Raw genomic sequence first — 15,085 nt, 5'->3', positions numbered from 1 at the left:
CAGCAGGGAAGAACTGGTTGACGAGGTGAAAGTAGCGGGCACTCTGGGTAGTAGTGAACATGTAATTTTGGAATTTACAATCTTGGGCAAGGGAAAAGCTGTACATAATCAGACAAATAGGTTGGACTTTAGGAAAGCTAATTTTAACAAACAAAGTTATTCTGGGTAGAATTCCATGGTCAGAAAAACTTAAGGAGAAGGGAGTTCAAAAGGGGTGGGAGTTTCTTAAAAGTGAAATATTGAAGGGACAATCAAAAATAATTCCTACGAGAAGGGAAAATGGAAGAAGTCTAAAGAAGCCATGATGGCTCCATAAACAGCTTTTTAAAGAGTTAAGAAATAAAAAAGACTCATTTAGGAAGTGGAAGGGAGGGCCTTATAACCAAAGAGGAATATAAACAACTAGTGTTTGTAGGGAGAGTGTTAGAAAAGCTAAAGCTCAGTATGAGCTTAGGCTAGTGAGGGATGCTAAACACAACCAAAAAGGGTTCTTTTCCTATGTACAGAGTAAGAAAAAGAACAAGGACGTGGCTGACCCATTGCGGGGACTGGAAAGTGAAATTGTAACAGGTGATGAAGAGAGGGCAGAACCTTTTCTCAGTCTTCTCTTGAGAGGGAAACGGTGCCCAATGTGGCAAAAACAACACATGAAGGGGGAAGTGTCAGCTCTGAGTTCGCCTAGCAATTCCCAAAAACCAGACGTCCAGGCAGGTATCCTAAGAAGCAGGTTTATTAAGGAAGGCATGCAGCAAGGAGCAGAATCTGACCCTAAGCTATTGATGGACTTCAATGGGGGGAAAGGGACAGGGCAGCACGTAATAACAGGAATCAAACAGTACGTTGGTTGCCAGGACGATTCCCTAGTTCCCAGGAAGGTTTACAGTTACAGTTCAATTATCACACTTTCAGCAATCTCAGCAGACAAAACAATATCGAAGCTACACAAGCGAGAGTCCTTGGAGAGCCACCTGCGCACAGGGCATGACTTCCAGGCCAGTGCCTGATGTTCTGCCCCCCTTAAGACCCTCCTCCCACCACGTCCGAAAGGGAGGGCTTGTCGGGATAGGACACATGAAATTGTCGGATCAGTCGAGAGGCGGAGACATGACGATGCTTCACCCATTCATCATGGGAGGGACCAAAGTGTTTCCAACAAACAAGGTATTCCAACCCCCCCCCCCAGTGAATGCGGGAATCGAGGACTTTGGAAACTTCACAATGTTCTTCCCCCACCACCACCATCCTAGGTACCTCTGGGGGGCTTTCCGGATACCATTGAGGAGAGGGTACACACTGTTTCAGAATGTCTGTGGCCTCCCTGCTTGGAAGGTCATAAATGAGGGTAACGAGTGGAATGTCCAGTACCCCTCATCCGTGTCGGGTGTCACAGGACCCTTGGGTTGCGCTCCGGATGCCTGCGCAGCCTCCAGCTCGGCGGCCCGGGCATCGACCGCTTCAGCAAACGATCGTTCCGTCTCGGCGAAAACGGGGTTGAGCAGGACTTGCCATCTCCACTTGTTCCCCCAAGAGGGAGAAGGGTACGGGATCAGGGCCCTCCAGGAGAGATTCATTACCCCTGGTCGCATTCTCACCCATGCGGCGGTACCGAGCCAACAATCTGTCCCTACTGTCCCTCAACCTCTCTGCGCTGTGCTGCCGGCAGGACTCCTTCCACTGCAGAGTTCGGGGACTCCTGTCTAGGCTTCGGTGCTGCTGTAGATCCACCTCCACATCTGCGGCCTCTCCCGAGCCTTCGGCCCAACACAAAGACTCTCCCTCCAGGATGGACCGCTGGAGGTCCTTCCCGCAGCCTCCTCTCGAGTTCGCAGGGTCTGTATCCTCACCTCCTCCCAGAGGAGTTGGCGAAGCACTTCCCTGGCAGTAACTGTTTTGGGTCTCTCTTCCTGGGACGACCTGTCATCTCTCCCTCCAGGGGAATGGGTGAACTCAGCCATGCAGAACTTAGGAAAGAGGCTTCAGCCTCATTTCCCCCAAAACCCAAAACAAAGAAAAGAAACAAAAGGAGGGATTGAAGTCCGATTGTCAGCTGTGAGTTCGCCCAGCAATTCCCAAAAACCAGACGTCCAGGCAGGTATCCTAAGAAGCAGGTTTATTAAGGAAGGCATGCAGCGAGGAGCAGAATCTGACGCTAAGCTATTGATGGACTTCAATGGGGGGGAAAGGGACAGGGCAGCACATAATAACAGGAATCAAACACTACGTTGGTTGCCAGGACGATTCCATGGTTCCCAGGAAGGTTTACAGTTCAGTTATCACACTTTCAGCAATCTCAGCAGACAAAACAATATCGAAGCTACACAAGCCAGAGTCCTTGGAGAGCCACCTGCGTGCAGGGCATGACTTCCAGGCCAGTACCTGACAGGAAGAGAGTTGCAGCCTAGGATTTGCATAGGGGTAGTACATAAACACCTAGTTTCTTTAAACCAATTGCATCCAAGGGTATTAAAGTAACTCACACATATAGGTTCTGAGCTTCTTACCATTATTTTTGAGAAGTCTTGGGAAACAGGTGAGGTGCCAGAAGATTGGAGGCAGGCAAATGTTGTCGTCATCTTCAAGAAGGGGAAAAAGGAGGAACTGGGTAACTACCGACCCATCAGTTTGACGTCTATACCGGGAAAAGTTTTAGACCAAATCATCAGACAGTCAGTCCTTGAACATTTAGAAAGGATGGCTGTGATTACTAAGAGCCAGCACAGGTTTCTCAAGAACAAGTCATGCCAGACTAACCTTGTCTGTTTTTTGTTTGTTTTTTTGAGAAAGATACTACCTTGCTGGATCAGAGGAATGCTGTGTACATAGTTTATCTTAATTTCATTAAGGCTTTTGATAAGGTCTCGCATGATATCCCAGGCCAGGTTGGCCAGGGATCCTGGAGTGGGTTTTTTTGCCATCTTGTGGGCATGGAATAGAGGTCACGAGGGGGGGAGGCAGTTAAGCATTTCCTGCAATGTGCTTGCGGTTTGGACTAGATGACCCTGGTGGTCCCTTTCAAATCTATGATTCTACAATTCTGAACTTGAATCTTTCCTTCTCCCACCTGCTAAATTTCAATTAATACACAACAAGGTGTCATGGAGAGGAAGGCTAAACATTAGCAGGAACTTTGGCTGGCCAATTTGATTTCATTCTTTTAAAACAGCCTCCAGATTCCGGTGATCCGTCCAGACCCCCTCTAGGAACTGGCGCCAGATCGTGAGGGCATGCTTAATCGCCATGGCCTCCTTCTCTCCAATCAGCCAGTTAAGCTCGGGACCGGAGAATTTCTTAGAAAAATATGCGCAGGGTCTGAGCACCCCCTGAGCGTCCCCCTGAAGAAGCACGCCACCCATGGCCTTATCTGAGGCGTCCACTAAAGGGTGAACGGGCGCGAACAGTCAGGGTGGGCCAGAATGGGTTCGGAGGTAAAACGGCTTTTCAGCAACTCAAACGCTGCCTGACCGTGGTCGTCCCAAGGCACCTGATAGTGAGCAGCAGTAGCCGCCTGCCCCTTTCCTTTAGTTTTAAGAAGATCCGTGATGGGCAGGGCAACCTTGGCAAAGTCTGGGATAAAATTGCGGTAAAAATTTGCGAACCCCAAGAATTGCTGGACTTGTTTGCGAGTCCTGGGGGGTTCCCACTCACGGACTGCCTGAACCTTCTTGGGATCCATGACCATTGGGGGGACACGACATACCCGAGAAAAGACAGTTGGTCCTGATTGAACTCACACTTACAAAAGTTGGCATACAAATGGTGTTCTCTCAAGCAGCGCAAGACCTCCCGTACCAGCTCCCGGTGTTCGTCCGGGTCCCTGGAGTAGATCAGGATATTGTCAAGATAAACCATCACCCCCTTAAACCGTAGATCATGCAAGATCTCATTGATTAGTTGCATGAAGCACGACGGAGCTCCAGACAACCCGAATGGCATGACCATAAACTCGAACAACCCATAGCAACACCAGAAGGCAGCCTTTGCCTCATCCCCCTCCTTAATCCGAACCCGGTAGTAAGCTTCCACCAGGTCCAGTTTAGGGAACACCCTGCCCTCCTAAAGTTGGCTTAGAAGGTTAGGGATAAGGGGAATAGGGTAAGCATTAGTTTCAGTAATTGCATTAAGCCCCCTATAGTCCACACACAATCTGAAGTCTGAGGTTCCCTTCTTCTTCACAAAGAAGCAGGGCGACGAAAACGCACCCTTGGACGACCGAATGAATCCCTGGGCCACGTTTTTATCGAGGAACTCTCGTAGTACAGTCTTCTCTTGGGGGCTCATGGGGTAAACCCGGGCTTTGGATGGCTTAATGTCCTTAGTCAATTCGATGGCACAGTCCATCATGTGGTGAGGGGGTAGCAAATCACAGTCCTTCCCCTCAAAAACGTCCGCAAAATCTCCATATTCAGGAGGCAGAGTTGTGGGCTCGGCTGCAGTGGCAACCCCCATCACCCCCAGGCATGTCATTCCTGCCGTGTCGTTCGCACTGGGGGGACCCAAACACCACCCAGCGCTGTACCCAGTCGATGCTAGGATTGTGCCCCGCCAGCCAGTTACTACCTAGAACCACCGGGTAAGAGATCCGAGGAGCCACCGTAAAGCAGATCTGTTCCCAGTGGTCCCCCACCCCCAACAACACCGGGCGGGAACGCAAATGGACGGGTCCCCCCTGTAGATCACTCCCATCCATTTGATGGAAATGCAGAAGTTGGTCTAGTTCCTGAGTCCCAACCTGCAGGTGGTTTATTACCTCCTGAGCTATCAAAGTCCAGGAGCACCCAGAGTCCAATATCGCAACAACAGCAACGCAGCACAATGGGCAGCAGGAGGGTGTCTCCCTGGTCACTCACCCAGTTCGGAACCGGATCGGTGTCACTTAAGGTAGCCTTCCGTGCCGGTTCTTTCACAGAAAGCCCTCCTCGTTTTTTGCCGGCGACGAGTCTCTGGAGCAGCAGCGATGACTGTGGTCGTAAGGAGCAGGTGCCGGGTCTGCATGCAGAGCAGCCGTCGCACGCCGGGTGATCGTCCCCTCTGCTCCCCTCTGGTCCTGTATCCGGGTAGGGGTAGCCCCAAGTCCTCGGGTCACTCTGTTAGCGGGAGAGTCCGTCGATCCGCTGGAACATTTTGCCTCGAAGTGGCCCATCTTGCCGCGGTTTAGACAGGCTCCCTCCTTAAAGCGGCGCGCCCTCTCCTCAGAGAGTCCACCCCGGTTCCTGCCGTCTCGGCAAGGTTCCGCTGTGGTGACCCCCTTGAAAGGACCTCGGGAGGGCTCTTTCGCCGGGCGATCTTTGGAGAACTGAAGTGTCTGTGGGTTTCTACCTGGGCCGCCAGTCTGATCCAGTCAGTGATCGTCTCTGGGTCCCCTAGGGTTAAACAGCCATCCAGCACCTCCCAACACAGCCCTTCGTGGAAGTGTTGGACCTTGGTAGCTTCGCTCCACTCCTGGATCCTGCAGGACAGAGACTGGAACTCCTGGGCATACTCCATGACAGAGCGGGCCCCCTGCTTTAGCCTCTGCATGGCAATCTTGGCCCTCTCTCCCCTATGAGGGTCTTCAAAACGGCTTTGCAAGGCCGACATAAACACATCCAAAGACTTCAGGATCCCGGGTTCGGTCTCTGTTTCCGTCACCGCCCATTCCACCGCCTCCTTTTCCAACAAGCTGATCACATACCGGACCCGGGCTTCTTCCAAAGGGAAAGTTTCTCCTTGGTCTTTCATGAAGCCGGACAACTGGAGTACGAAGTGGGACAGCTGAGCGCCAGACCCGTCAAAAGAAACCTTCAGGTCCCGGGCTGCAGGTCGCCTTGGTGGGATGGGTGGGGGTGTCTCTGCACCGACGGGTGGTTTGAGATCTCTCACCGCCCCCAATACTGCCATCATATCCCTCTGTAGAGCTCTCAGCTGCGCCTGGAGGTCTCGGTTCTGGAGAGTCAGCGCTTGGTTCTGGTCTCGCAGCAAGGCTACTTCTTCCTTGGTACCGAGGGCTGGGGTACCCGTGGCATGGATGGTCGAGGGGTCGTTCCAGTGGTCGATCGTAAACCATTCCCGGCTCCACTCCTCTCCCTCTCTGTACATGGCGGTGAGCGGTCCTCAGTAAAAACAGCCACGGTCTGGGTCAGTCGCCGGCCGTCAGTCGACCCTCCCAAGCGCGCCGTCGGTTCCAATCCTGCATCGTAGCTTGGCGTGCATCGGCAAGGAGGTCCACGCCGGCCCTCCGGGGAAATCGGCAAGCTCGGACAGGCGTCGTCCCGGAGTTGCCTCTCCCCGGTTCCCTCCATCGAGGGGAGTTGCTCCCTGCCAGTAACTCTGGCGGAGGTCCTCATCCACAAGGAACGGATTAGTGGATCGTGCGGACATCCTATTCTAAATCTAAACTAGTACAAAAATAAAAAAGGTGATTCTAGCCTACTGTCAGACCTCAGCACCTCGTCGCGTTTCTTGCGTAGGGAACTTCACTCCAGACGTAGTCGCAAGTTTAAAGTTTTATTAAGAAAGCCAGCGAGTTCAGCAAGTCATAGAAACGTAAGGCTAGAATACAGACATGGGGAAATACTGGTACATTTATAGGGTACATACAATGGGGTTGATTATGTTCAGGGTACAATACAAAAGGACGAGCAGCGGCAGAGTTGTCTTGATAGTTCAGATACAAGGAGACAATACGGAAGTAAACTGCCGGTAACTACTTAAGAAAACGCATACAGGAATATAATGCGTGTAATAGCTAGACAATCTCCAGGGCTCCCAGGCATTGTTCTGCGGGACCTGGTATCATACTAGCGATTACTCGGGCGGGTCTCCATTGTGGTGCAGATGCCGGGGGGGAAGGGCAGAGGCAGAAAGCCTTAGCTGACATTGTTTCTCTTTTAGTACCTTATGGGTACTCTGTAAAAATACAAAATTGACAACGTGGCTGGCATTTGGTACATTTTGAATGACATGCAACTGATGCATAGCTACAGATGATTAGGTTGTTTGGTTATGTTACATATTTGTATTCCCTACTTCTTAGCTTACAAAGCCTCTTGAGGCAGCTTACAGTAAGATCCAAGCACAAGACACAATCATAAATATACCAAAAATAAAAGAATAACTTTAAAAACTCTAGCATAAAGTCTCAATACAATTTTAAACACAGCAGCAGAGCACCAAAACCCCAGCAGCAACAACCAAATCTCGTAGTCGCTTTAAGTCAGCAAACCAGTTTCTAAAAATCCTCATTGTTGCAGCATATAATAGTCAAATCTTACCAAGAGTAGCAATGTGAAGGTATAAAAAAGAAAACTTCCCAGATGTCCCTGTGTATTTCCTTTTTCTTCCAGGCATTCAACACTTTCATCGATGATATTTTTGCCTTTATCATCACGATGCCAACATCTCATCGGCTGGCGTGTTTTAGAGATGACGTGGTGCTCCTAGTGTACCTTTACCAAAGATGGTATGGATTTCTCCTGTGCTTTCCTTATTTGTGTTCCAGGGTTAACTATTTTGGCCAAAAATGAAAATGGTGGTTTTATACAGAACAGAGGGATCACAGGTTAGGGCTACTGGTAAAAGATGCACATATCTCTAAGTGCTTTACCACGTGGTATCTGTGAATGTGTGACATGGACATTTGTGCTAAGAGTAAAATGCAGTTAGTGCTAGATTATTACTTCCCGTCTCCAATGTATATGTCCAGCAATTACCACAAGCAGGCAGGCATGATAGAAGAAACCATCAAGTGTGTGTTGGGGGAGGAACCGATAGCCCCAAGATTCCAACCTGCTGCCTCAAGAACTGATTTCAGCTTGTACTCTCAGTCCCTGAGAATGAGCCCCCAAACTTGATTCTCAACACCTGAGACCCCCGGGGTGGGTGGCTGTCATGCATTACCTTGAAATAGTGAAAGTTCCATGTATTGATAAAGATTTGTTAGGATTTCTTCCAATTATTAAAGTAAGTTAGCATTTGTTCAAGAGTAAAAAGGTAAAGGTGGTCCCCTGTGCAAGCACTGGGTCAATCCTGACCCATGGGGTGATGTCACATCCTGGCGTTTACTAGGCTGACTATGTTTGCTGGGTGGTTTGCCATTGCCTTCCCCAGTCGTCAACACTGCAAGAGTATAGAGTTACAAAGTAATATGTCTGTAACACAGCAGAGGAAAAGTGATTTGCTAATACTCAATTTGTTGACCCAGTCAAAGCTGGTGAAAGGCCATCCTGGCCATCTGTGTTCCAAACAATTAGGAAGGGTCCAGAAGTGTCCCTGGACCGTGAACGTGATCCTGCAGAGTGTACAATCCAGTCTAGAACGGGTTGGATACCTACTCCCAGCTTGGCTTTCTCCCTGAATAAGCAGTACTTCCACTGTGTCTAGATTGAGTTTCCATTTATTTGCCCATATCCAGCTTCTTCTGGTCTCCATGGACCAGGGTTTCTGCTGCCTCTCTGGACTTGGGTGGAAGGAGAGGTTTCTCGCCTGCCTCCTGGTACTCCTAATCTCCAGGCGTCTCTCCCAGCAGCTTTACATAAAGAGCCGGTGGGGGGTGGAGGTTAGAGTGCTGTCTAGGACCTGGGGCAACTTGGTTCCAGTCTCAGGTCTGCCACAGAAGTGTACTGGGTGACCTTAAGCCCATCACAGGCTCTCAGCCTGGCCTGCATCACAACATGTTGGTTGTGGGGAAAGAGTGGAGAAAAAAAGAATGATGGGATGTAAGAAGATGTGGGACTGTGTTTCGGTGATGTTAAAATCAGGCCTGGTCCCACTCTGCCAATTTCACTCCTTCCTCTGCCCACCAAATGGCCTTTTGCTAGTAGTCATGACGATGCCCAAGAGGGAGACATTTGCAGGACTGCTCTGTTGCCAGTGCAGACAGGTAATGTGAACACAGGTACAGGTATTAGGCAAAGGGAGGCTGTCTTTGTGCTAGAAAATGTAACTGACATTTTTTTGTCTCTGCCAGGCTTTATCCTGTGGATAAGAGCAGAGTGAATGAATATGGAGAATCTTATGAAGAGAAGCCGAGAAGAAAGCCCCACAAAGAATAATTTGAGAAAACTCTTGGAGTCTCCTTGGACTAGGAACTGGCAGCACTTGTTTTGACTTTTAAGAAGAGACTAAGTGCAAGAGTATTCTTCAGAGCTTGTGACAGAACTTCATGGACAATATATCATCTGCATTGCCAAAACAAGTTTTGATCGTCCGTGGATCTAGCTGTCTTTTTATTGTTAGTGTGTGTATTCAAGAAGTCTGCCAATATTTTTGCCAGGTTTCAGTCAACCATTTTCCATTTCTGTGGAATTTCTACATGCATATTGGTAGCGCCCTGCTTATTGGGTTGGATCCCACGGATCTGTTCCATTAGTGGTGGTGCTGTTCCCTGGTGCAAAGCACCTTCCCCTGCCTTGCGCCAGAGGAAGGTGCTACTGTTAGTGGACAGTTTATGGGCCCCAAGTAGATGACCCATCCTCATGTTGACTCGCCATTCAGGGAGAGAGAGCGGACATGCGCCTGCTGGCCTGGGCCCTGCACCGTCACAGAGTTGTCTGTACAATGCTACTGCGTGGAAGAAGTGCTTGTGGCATGCCCCCTCCCCATGACCAGTAGCTTTCAGAAAACAGCATCGCTGAGCATGGGGTGGGGGCGTATCCGCAGGCAGTTTCTCCACTCCTCTGGCCCTCTCTTCCTCCCTGCCTGGGGAGTCAGCATGCAGGCTGGTTGTCTGCACAGGGCTACTGTCTGGAACCTTTCAGCAATTGTCATTGTGAGATGTACATTTTAGGATCACTTTTCGGGCTATGAGAACTACCAAGGATATTGTGAATAATGATGAAAAGACAAAAAAGCAGACATTTAAACCTTTGTATAGGGGGGAAAGTTTTGTACTCTTCATCGGACCAATTTCTGGGCACAGTCCATCCAAAGGTAAGCCATGTGGAAACCTTATATTTCACTGGGAGGGAAATAAGTGCATGCTTACACCTCTCCCTTTGAAATCAATGGTATTTTTTTTAAGTTTAACTTTGGCTAGATTGTGCCCCCTGTGTGTATCGCCTTCCCCACTAAGGTCTTATCATCCTGGTCTTCAACAAAAAAATCTGTGTTTAACATAGCAATACTAGTTACAACATCCAAATTAGCAACCATTGCTGAAGTGCAGTTCGCCTGTAATGGCATAAACCATTCTAGGCTGACACGGGACACAAAAACAGCTTGTAATGTTTTTGATAAAATCTGTTTTAAAACAGCAGAAGCTTACTAGCATAAATCCAACTAAGCACATGCAGCAAATAGTATTCCGTAGTTAATTATTTTTAATATACTTACAAAAGACAGTTTCCTTCATCCATGCAGCTAGAACTTTCTGATTCCTGCAAATTGGACCATGTTTCTGTGTGTTCACCGTTAAGTTATAGCTGGCCTTCTAAAAAGTATATTAATACATACTTGCATGACACATTTATCGTGCCAATTATACTTCGGCAGGGAAAACTGTAGACCTTCCTTTTTTTATTCACATCAGACAATGATGGAGGAAGTTGGATGCAAGGGATGGAAATCTGAGGGCATCAAAGGAAAACTAAGGGCAGGGTGGTCAAAATCTGCATGTAAGAAAAATTTTCTCCCAGCTGCCATAGTTCTGTTGTTTAGGGTTTTTGGGGGGTGGGGACTTCAAGGGTAGAACTTTACATTCCTATTCTTTTATAAATGTGGTTGCTACATTTACTGTTAAGTTCAAGTAATGCAGCTCTGCTTGTAAAATATAATTTATTTTAAGCATGTTCAAGATGCCAGTGAGATGAACTCATAAAGACCTTTACTGTTACAGGGCGGCAGTCCTGCAGGCTTCGTTTTGAGGCAAATAACCCTTGAATTCCATGCCATTTTTAAACTCCTGCATCAAAAAATACATTTTCGAGTCCCCTGATCCAGGCCCCTTGGCAGCAATGTAATGTAAACCCGGAGCTCCTATTCATGCAGGTGAATCAGCTCTGTACGTGAGTTGCCATCCTGCCTGTTGGATCACTGAAAAAGGGCAGGGGGCTGCCATCACATACGCAGCTATGCCCACCTAAGCCCAGATACTCGAAAGAGACTTGAACATATTGAATTCTTCCCCTTGGGTTTTTTTTTTTTGTGTGTGTGTGTGTGTGTTATCATTGTTTTGCTAAAAGGAATTGTATTCAAGATCATTAGGTACACCTCTGGGCTTCTTTGCCACGGCATCCAGGAAAACAATATCCACTGGCATTGGACTCTCACAGTTTATCTCTTTGCTTGCCTTGGGCTATTGGTGGTGGTTCACAGGTAATATCTAGCAATTTTTAAAATGACCATGTTGCCACCCCCATACTGTATTTTTCTCAGTAGCTTTAATTTTTTATTTGTTTTTGTGAGGCAGAACTTCTATCACTAATGTAGAAAAGCTGCTTGGCACAATCCACCCAAAGTCGAATATTTTTAAGTGTCATTGATGCCCCCCTACCCCCAGTGGGAGAGTTAGCCCGTTGTGGAAGTCTGTCCCCTTTGGAATCAATTGGACTTAAAAATGCTTCGCTGTGGCCGGATCATGCCTGTTGTGTTCAGCTTCCGGTTTGTGCTGTGCTTGATGACAAAAGCCTCTGAAATAATTTCCAAAACCTGAATATAAAATGTGAGGAACTTCTCTCTGTCCTTTGACCTTCCTTCCTGCTTGCGATGGTTGTTTTTGGCAAGGCTCTGTGGCTTGGATCCTGGGGATCTGGCAAAGGCAAATGGAGCCTCTTGCTCAGAGCAGATCTGCAGGATCCAGCACATTCCTAAATGCTCTCAGTTGTCTTCATAGTGTCTATAATCTTGTGACTATGATTGTGTAACCAACAAAAATGGGTTGTGCTGCATTATTGAAAATAAACTTAAAATATGGAGATGAGCCAGCCAATGTTAAGGTACTTTTCGGCCCCATTAATTTCAACAGGAGAGATTTAAGCCCTTACAGAAATCACTGGACTTTAATAAGTGCTTAACTTGAGCTGAGTTGTGCCTTATGTCTTTAGTGTTCTACAGAACAAGAGATCGTAGTATGAAAAACGTAAAAGGTCAAATAAATGAGACCACCTCTTCTTCAGACTCTGATGCAAGTTTCCTATTTTTGTTTTCCAATCTAGAAACTGTTTTGTAATGCAGCCGGTAACATTGAGGTGGCCTGTCCAAGCAGAGAGGCCTGCACTTACCTCTCGTCCAGTCAGTCATCTCTGTTAATTCCATGTACAAATAAACGTTTACAGGTTATGCCTGCTTAGCCAGAAGCTGCTGTGATGCTGGTTCCCACTTGGCCACAACAGGTCGGGAACTGGCCCCTCCCGCACCTCTCCCAGGATCAACCTCTGCTCTGGACGTGCGCTCCGTCCACCCGAAGAAGGGATCGGTGGCCCCCAAAAGCTTCTGCTGGAATTGACATTGTTTGTCTTGAAACAAAAGGGTCGCACCAATCGCAGGAGATGAAAAAAGGCCGATGGTGAAAATAAGGCAAACATATTTTATTAGTTAAAATTCTCAAGGGGCTTCTTCAAGGAAATCTGTTTGGCTTGGCACGCGAAACGAAGTGAGGCTAAAAAAGAGTCTGTGAGATCTAACCCATCTGGCGGTGTGGGCTCTGTGGTGGAGGGAGGGGACGTCCCTGGGGGGGGTTGGACGGCTGGATTGTCTGAGTGACTGGGCGCCGACGGAGCTGGCGAAGGAGGCGAGGGGGGTGGCGCGGTCGGGCTGACCGGTGTGGTTGGGCTTGATTCCCCTGAAGAAGCCCCGTTGGTGCGGAGCCTGAAATGCCAGGTTCTGGCAGTTTTGCAGCATGATAACACACTTTCTAACGAGAATCTCCTTTGCCTTATTCTGCATCTTAGACAATGTATATAAGATGTAGCGTCAAAGGATTTAGAACCACTTCTGACAGAGCAGGCCTTTTTCCTTAGAAGTATAGTTCAAAAGTGCATTCTTATGCCTGCTTCAATAGCCCTGTCGAGCATGATGAAATTTACTTCTGAGTAAACTGCCTTGCGTGTGTATCCAATTGTAAGGTTATTGGGGCATAAGAACCTTTCATATTCTTGGGACCAAGTCAAAGGCAGAATAGATAAAAATCAATGATTAATTTTAAAAAAAAAATCAAGATTTTTAAAATTTAAATCCAATTTTATTTAAATCCATTTTTTAAAATTTAAATCCAATTTTTTTTATTTAAAATGCTTTTGGAGGAAAAATCTATGTAGTTTTCTATTTAAGATACATTATAATCCAAGGGCTATTCATCAGGAAATAAGGATTAGTTTTTAATTATGTAGCATAAGGCTGTATATTTATGCAGTGTTTAATTATTTTGGTAAATGAATTCCATTAATCCATTGACAATGTCATGCTCTTCCAGAGGTTTCTGTAAGATTATTTGGGACAGTTTTTCCAATGAGAAGATATTATCACAGATGCTTGTTTTTGCAGTTCTCAAAAGTGTGAATGTGTGGCTACAGAGATGATATGCCTCTTCTTCACAGCAAAAATGAAATAAGACTGGCAGAAACTTAGCAGTTATGGTATCGACGCTCACCTACTTTGGCTCATTTACTCATATGAAACGTCTGAAGTGTGTGTATGAATCAACAAGCAAGAACTGTCTGACCCATTTAAATTGCACAGAGGGGTTAGGCAAGGATGCATTTTGGTGCCTTCCCTGCTCAATCTTTATGTAAATGATTTCCCTGACAAGCTTAGGGTGCTAAACTCACACCCACCAGCAGTAGCAAACTCTTCTATTTCTACTCTTATGTACACTAATGATATCTTGTGAATAGCTCCCTCTCCGGTCAGACTCTGTCGTCTGTTGAAAGCATTTGGTAGCAACGAGGGTTTTTTCATTAACTATGAGTACCCAGCTTGCTGGGGGTAAAGGGAAGATGACTGGGGAAGGCACTGGCAAACCACCCCGTAAACACAGTCTGCCTAGTTACCTGGATGCCTAGTTACCAGGATGGGTCAGGAATGACTTGGTGCTTTCACAGGGGACCTTTACCTTTTTTTTAAATGATGTCTAAAATAGAAGTATTTACTAAGAACCCCTGACCTGCCTCCTATGCTTGGCATCTAAATGGTAATAAATTGCAGCAAACAAATAGCTACAACTATCTACGTATGAACTGTCAATCTAATCTGATTTGAATTAATCATCTGTCCAAAGGAATTCTGTGGTTTTTCTCTTCTAGAGGCGGACAATATATTCCTTTTGCTATTTTGCTCTTCGAAGCAAAAATAGTTCTGCAGTTTCTGTATGGTGTTCCTTGTGGGTCAGTTTAGAAGGCAAGCATCTGGAGACTTCCGGTGGTGCCGCTGGGGTGAGTGCCACGTTTCCCCAGGCTGTCCTGGGAGAAATCCAAGTTTGCGTTAATCCTGGGATGCTATATGCATCCCAACCCGATCCTTGCAAGTGGGTCGGATAGCAGGAATTCCCTGCAGCCCACAAAAGCAGTTTGACCTCCCAAATACTCTGAGGGAGCTTCTTTAAGTCCCTCGGAGTTTTGGACGCCGGTCCTGCGAGGGCACCTATGGAAGAAATCGCCAAAACGCAACTTCGGCATAAGACTCTACCCTCCACCACCTTATAACCACCATAAGGACTACTTTAAGATAAGAATCTCACCTCTAGACGCTCAAGTGAGTACGCAAGAACCCTTCGTCTTTTACTGATGTTACTGAATAACTGGGGGGGTAGATGAAGACATTCCCAGCATCCTTGTTCCTCCCTTAATCGAGCTGGATAAGTTTGACCTATAAAATCCATCAGGATTAGAGGCAGGAGCCTTACAAGTTGATCAGCTTAAACTAAAACAAAGAGCTAGAAAGACGCCTATAAGATGGACTAAAATTTCCACCAATGAGAAGTACTTTTGAGGGAAGGGGAGGGTGAACTTCTTTCTTCTGGTGGAAGAAAAGGAAAAAAAAGGGGTCCTCCAGCCACGTTTGCAGCAAGGAACTCCTTAATCCGGAAGACCCTCTATATCACCCTCTCTATCATCTGGCTTACAACAACAGGAAGCAACTCGTAGGACCGGATACACGTCGCACTCGAGTAACATAG

At 47.2% G+C, this 15,085-nt stretch overlaps 1 protein-coding gene across 1 annotated transcript in view; it reads left to right on the top strand.

Annotated features, from left to right (window-relative positions):
• CLPTM1L (CLPTM1 like) overlaps positions 1-9,371 on the top strand; it is a 76,372-nt gene extending 67,001 nt beyond the window's left edge. The window contains exons 16-17 of the mRNA XM_056862269.1: positions 7,323-7,438; positions 8,945-9,371. Of these exons, the coding sequence (XP_056718247.1) occupies positions 7,323-7,438; positions 8,945-9,029 (201 nt within the window). The 3' untranslated portion in view covers positions 9,030-9,371. The remainder of the gene's footprint in view (positions 1-7,322; positions 7,439-8,944) is intronic.
• The last annotated feature ends 5,714 nt before the right edge of the window (positions 9,372-15,085 follow it).

The sequence above is a fragment of the Euleptes europaea genome, chromosome 17 (assembly GCF_029931775.1).
Source record: "Euleptes europaea isolate rEulEur1 chromosome 17, rEulEur1.hap1, whole genome shotgun sequence".
In the NCBI taxonomy this organism is placed as follows: Eukaryota; Metazoa; Chordata; class Lepidosauria; order Squamata; family Sphaerodactylidae; genus Euleptes; species Euleptes europaea.
Note: the sequence above shows the minus strand (reverse complement) of the source record. Positions and strands in the feature narration are given on the sequence as shown.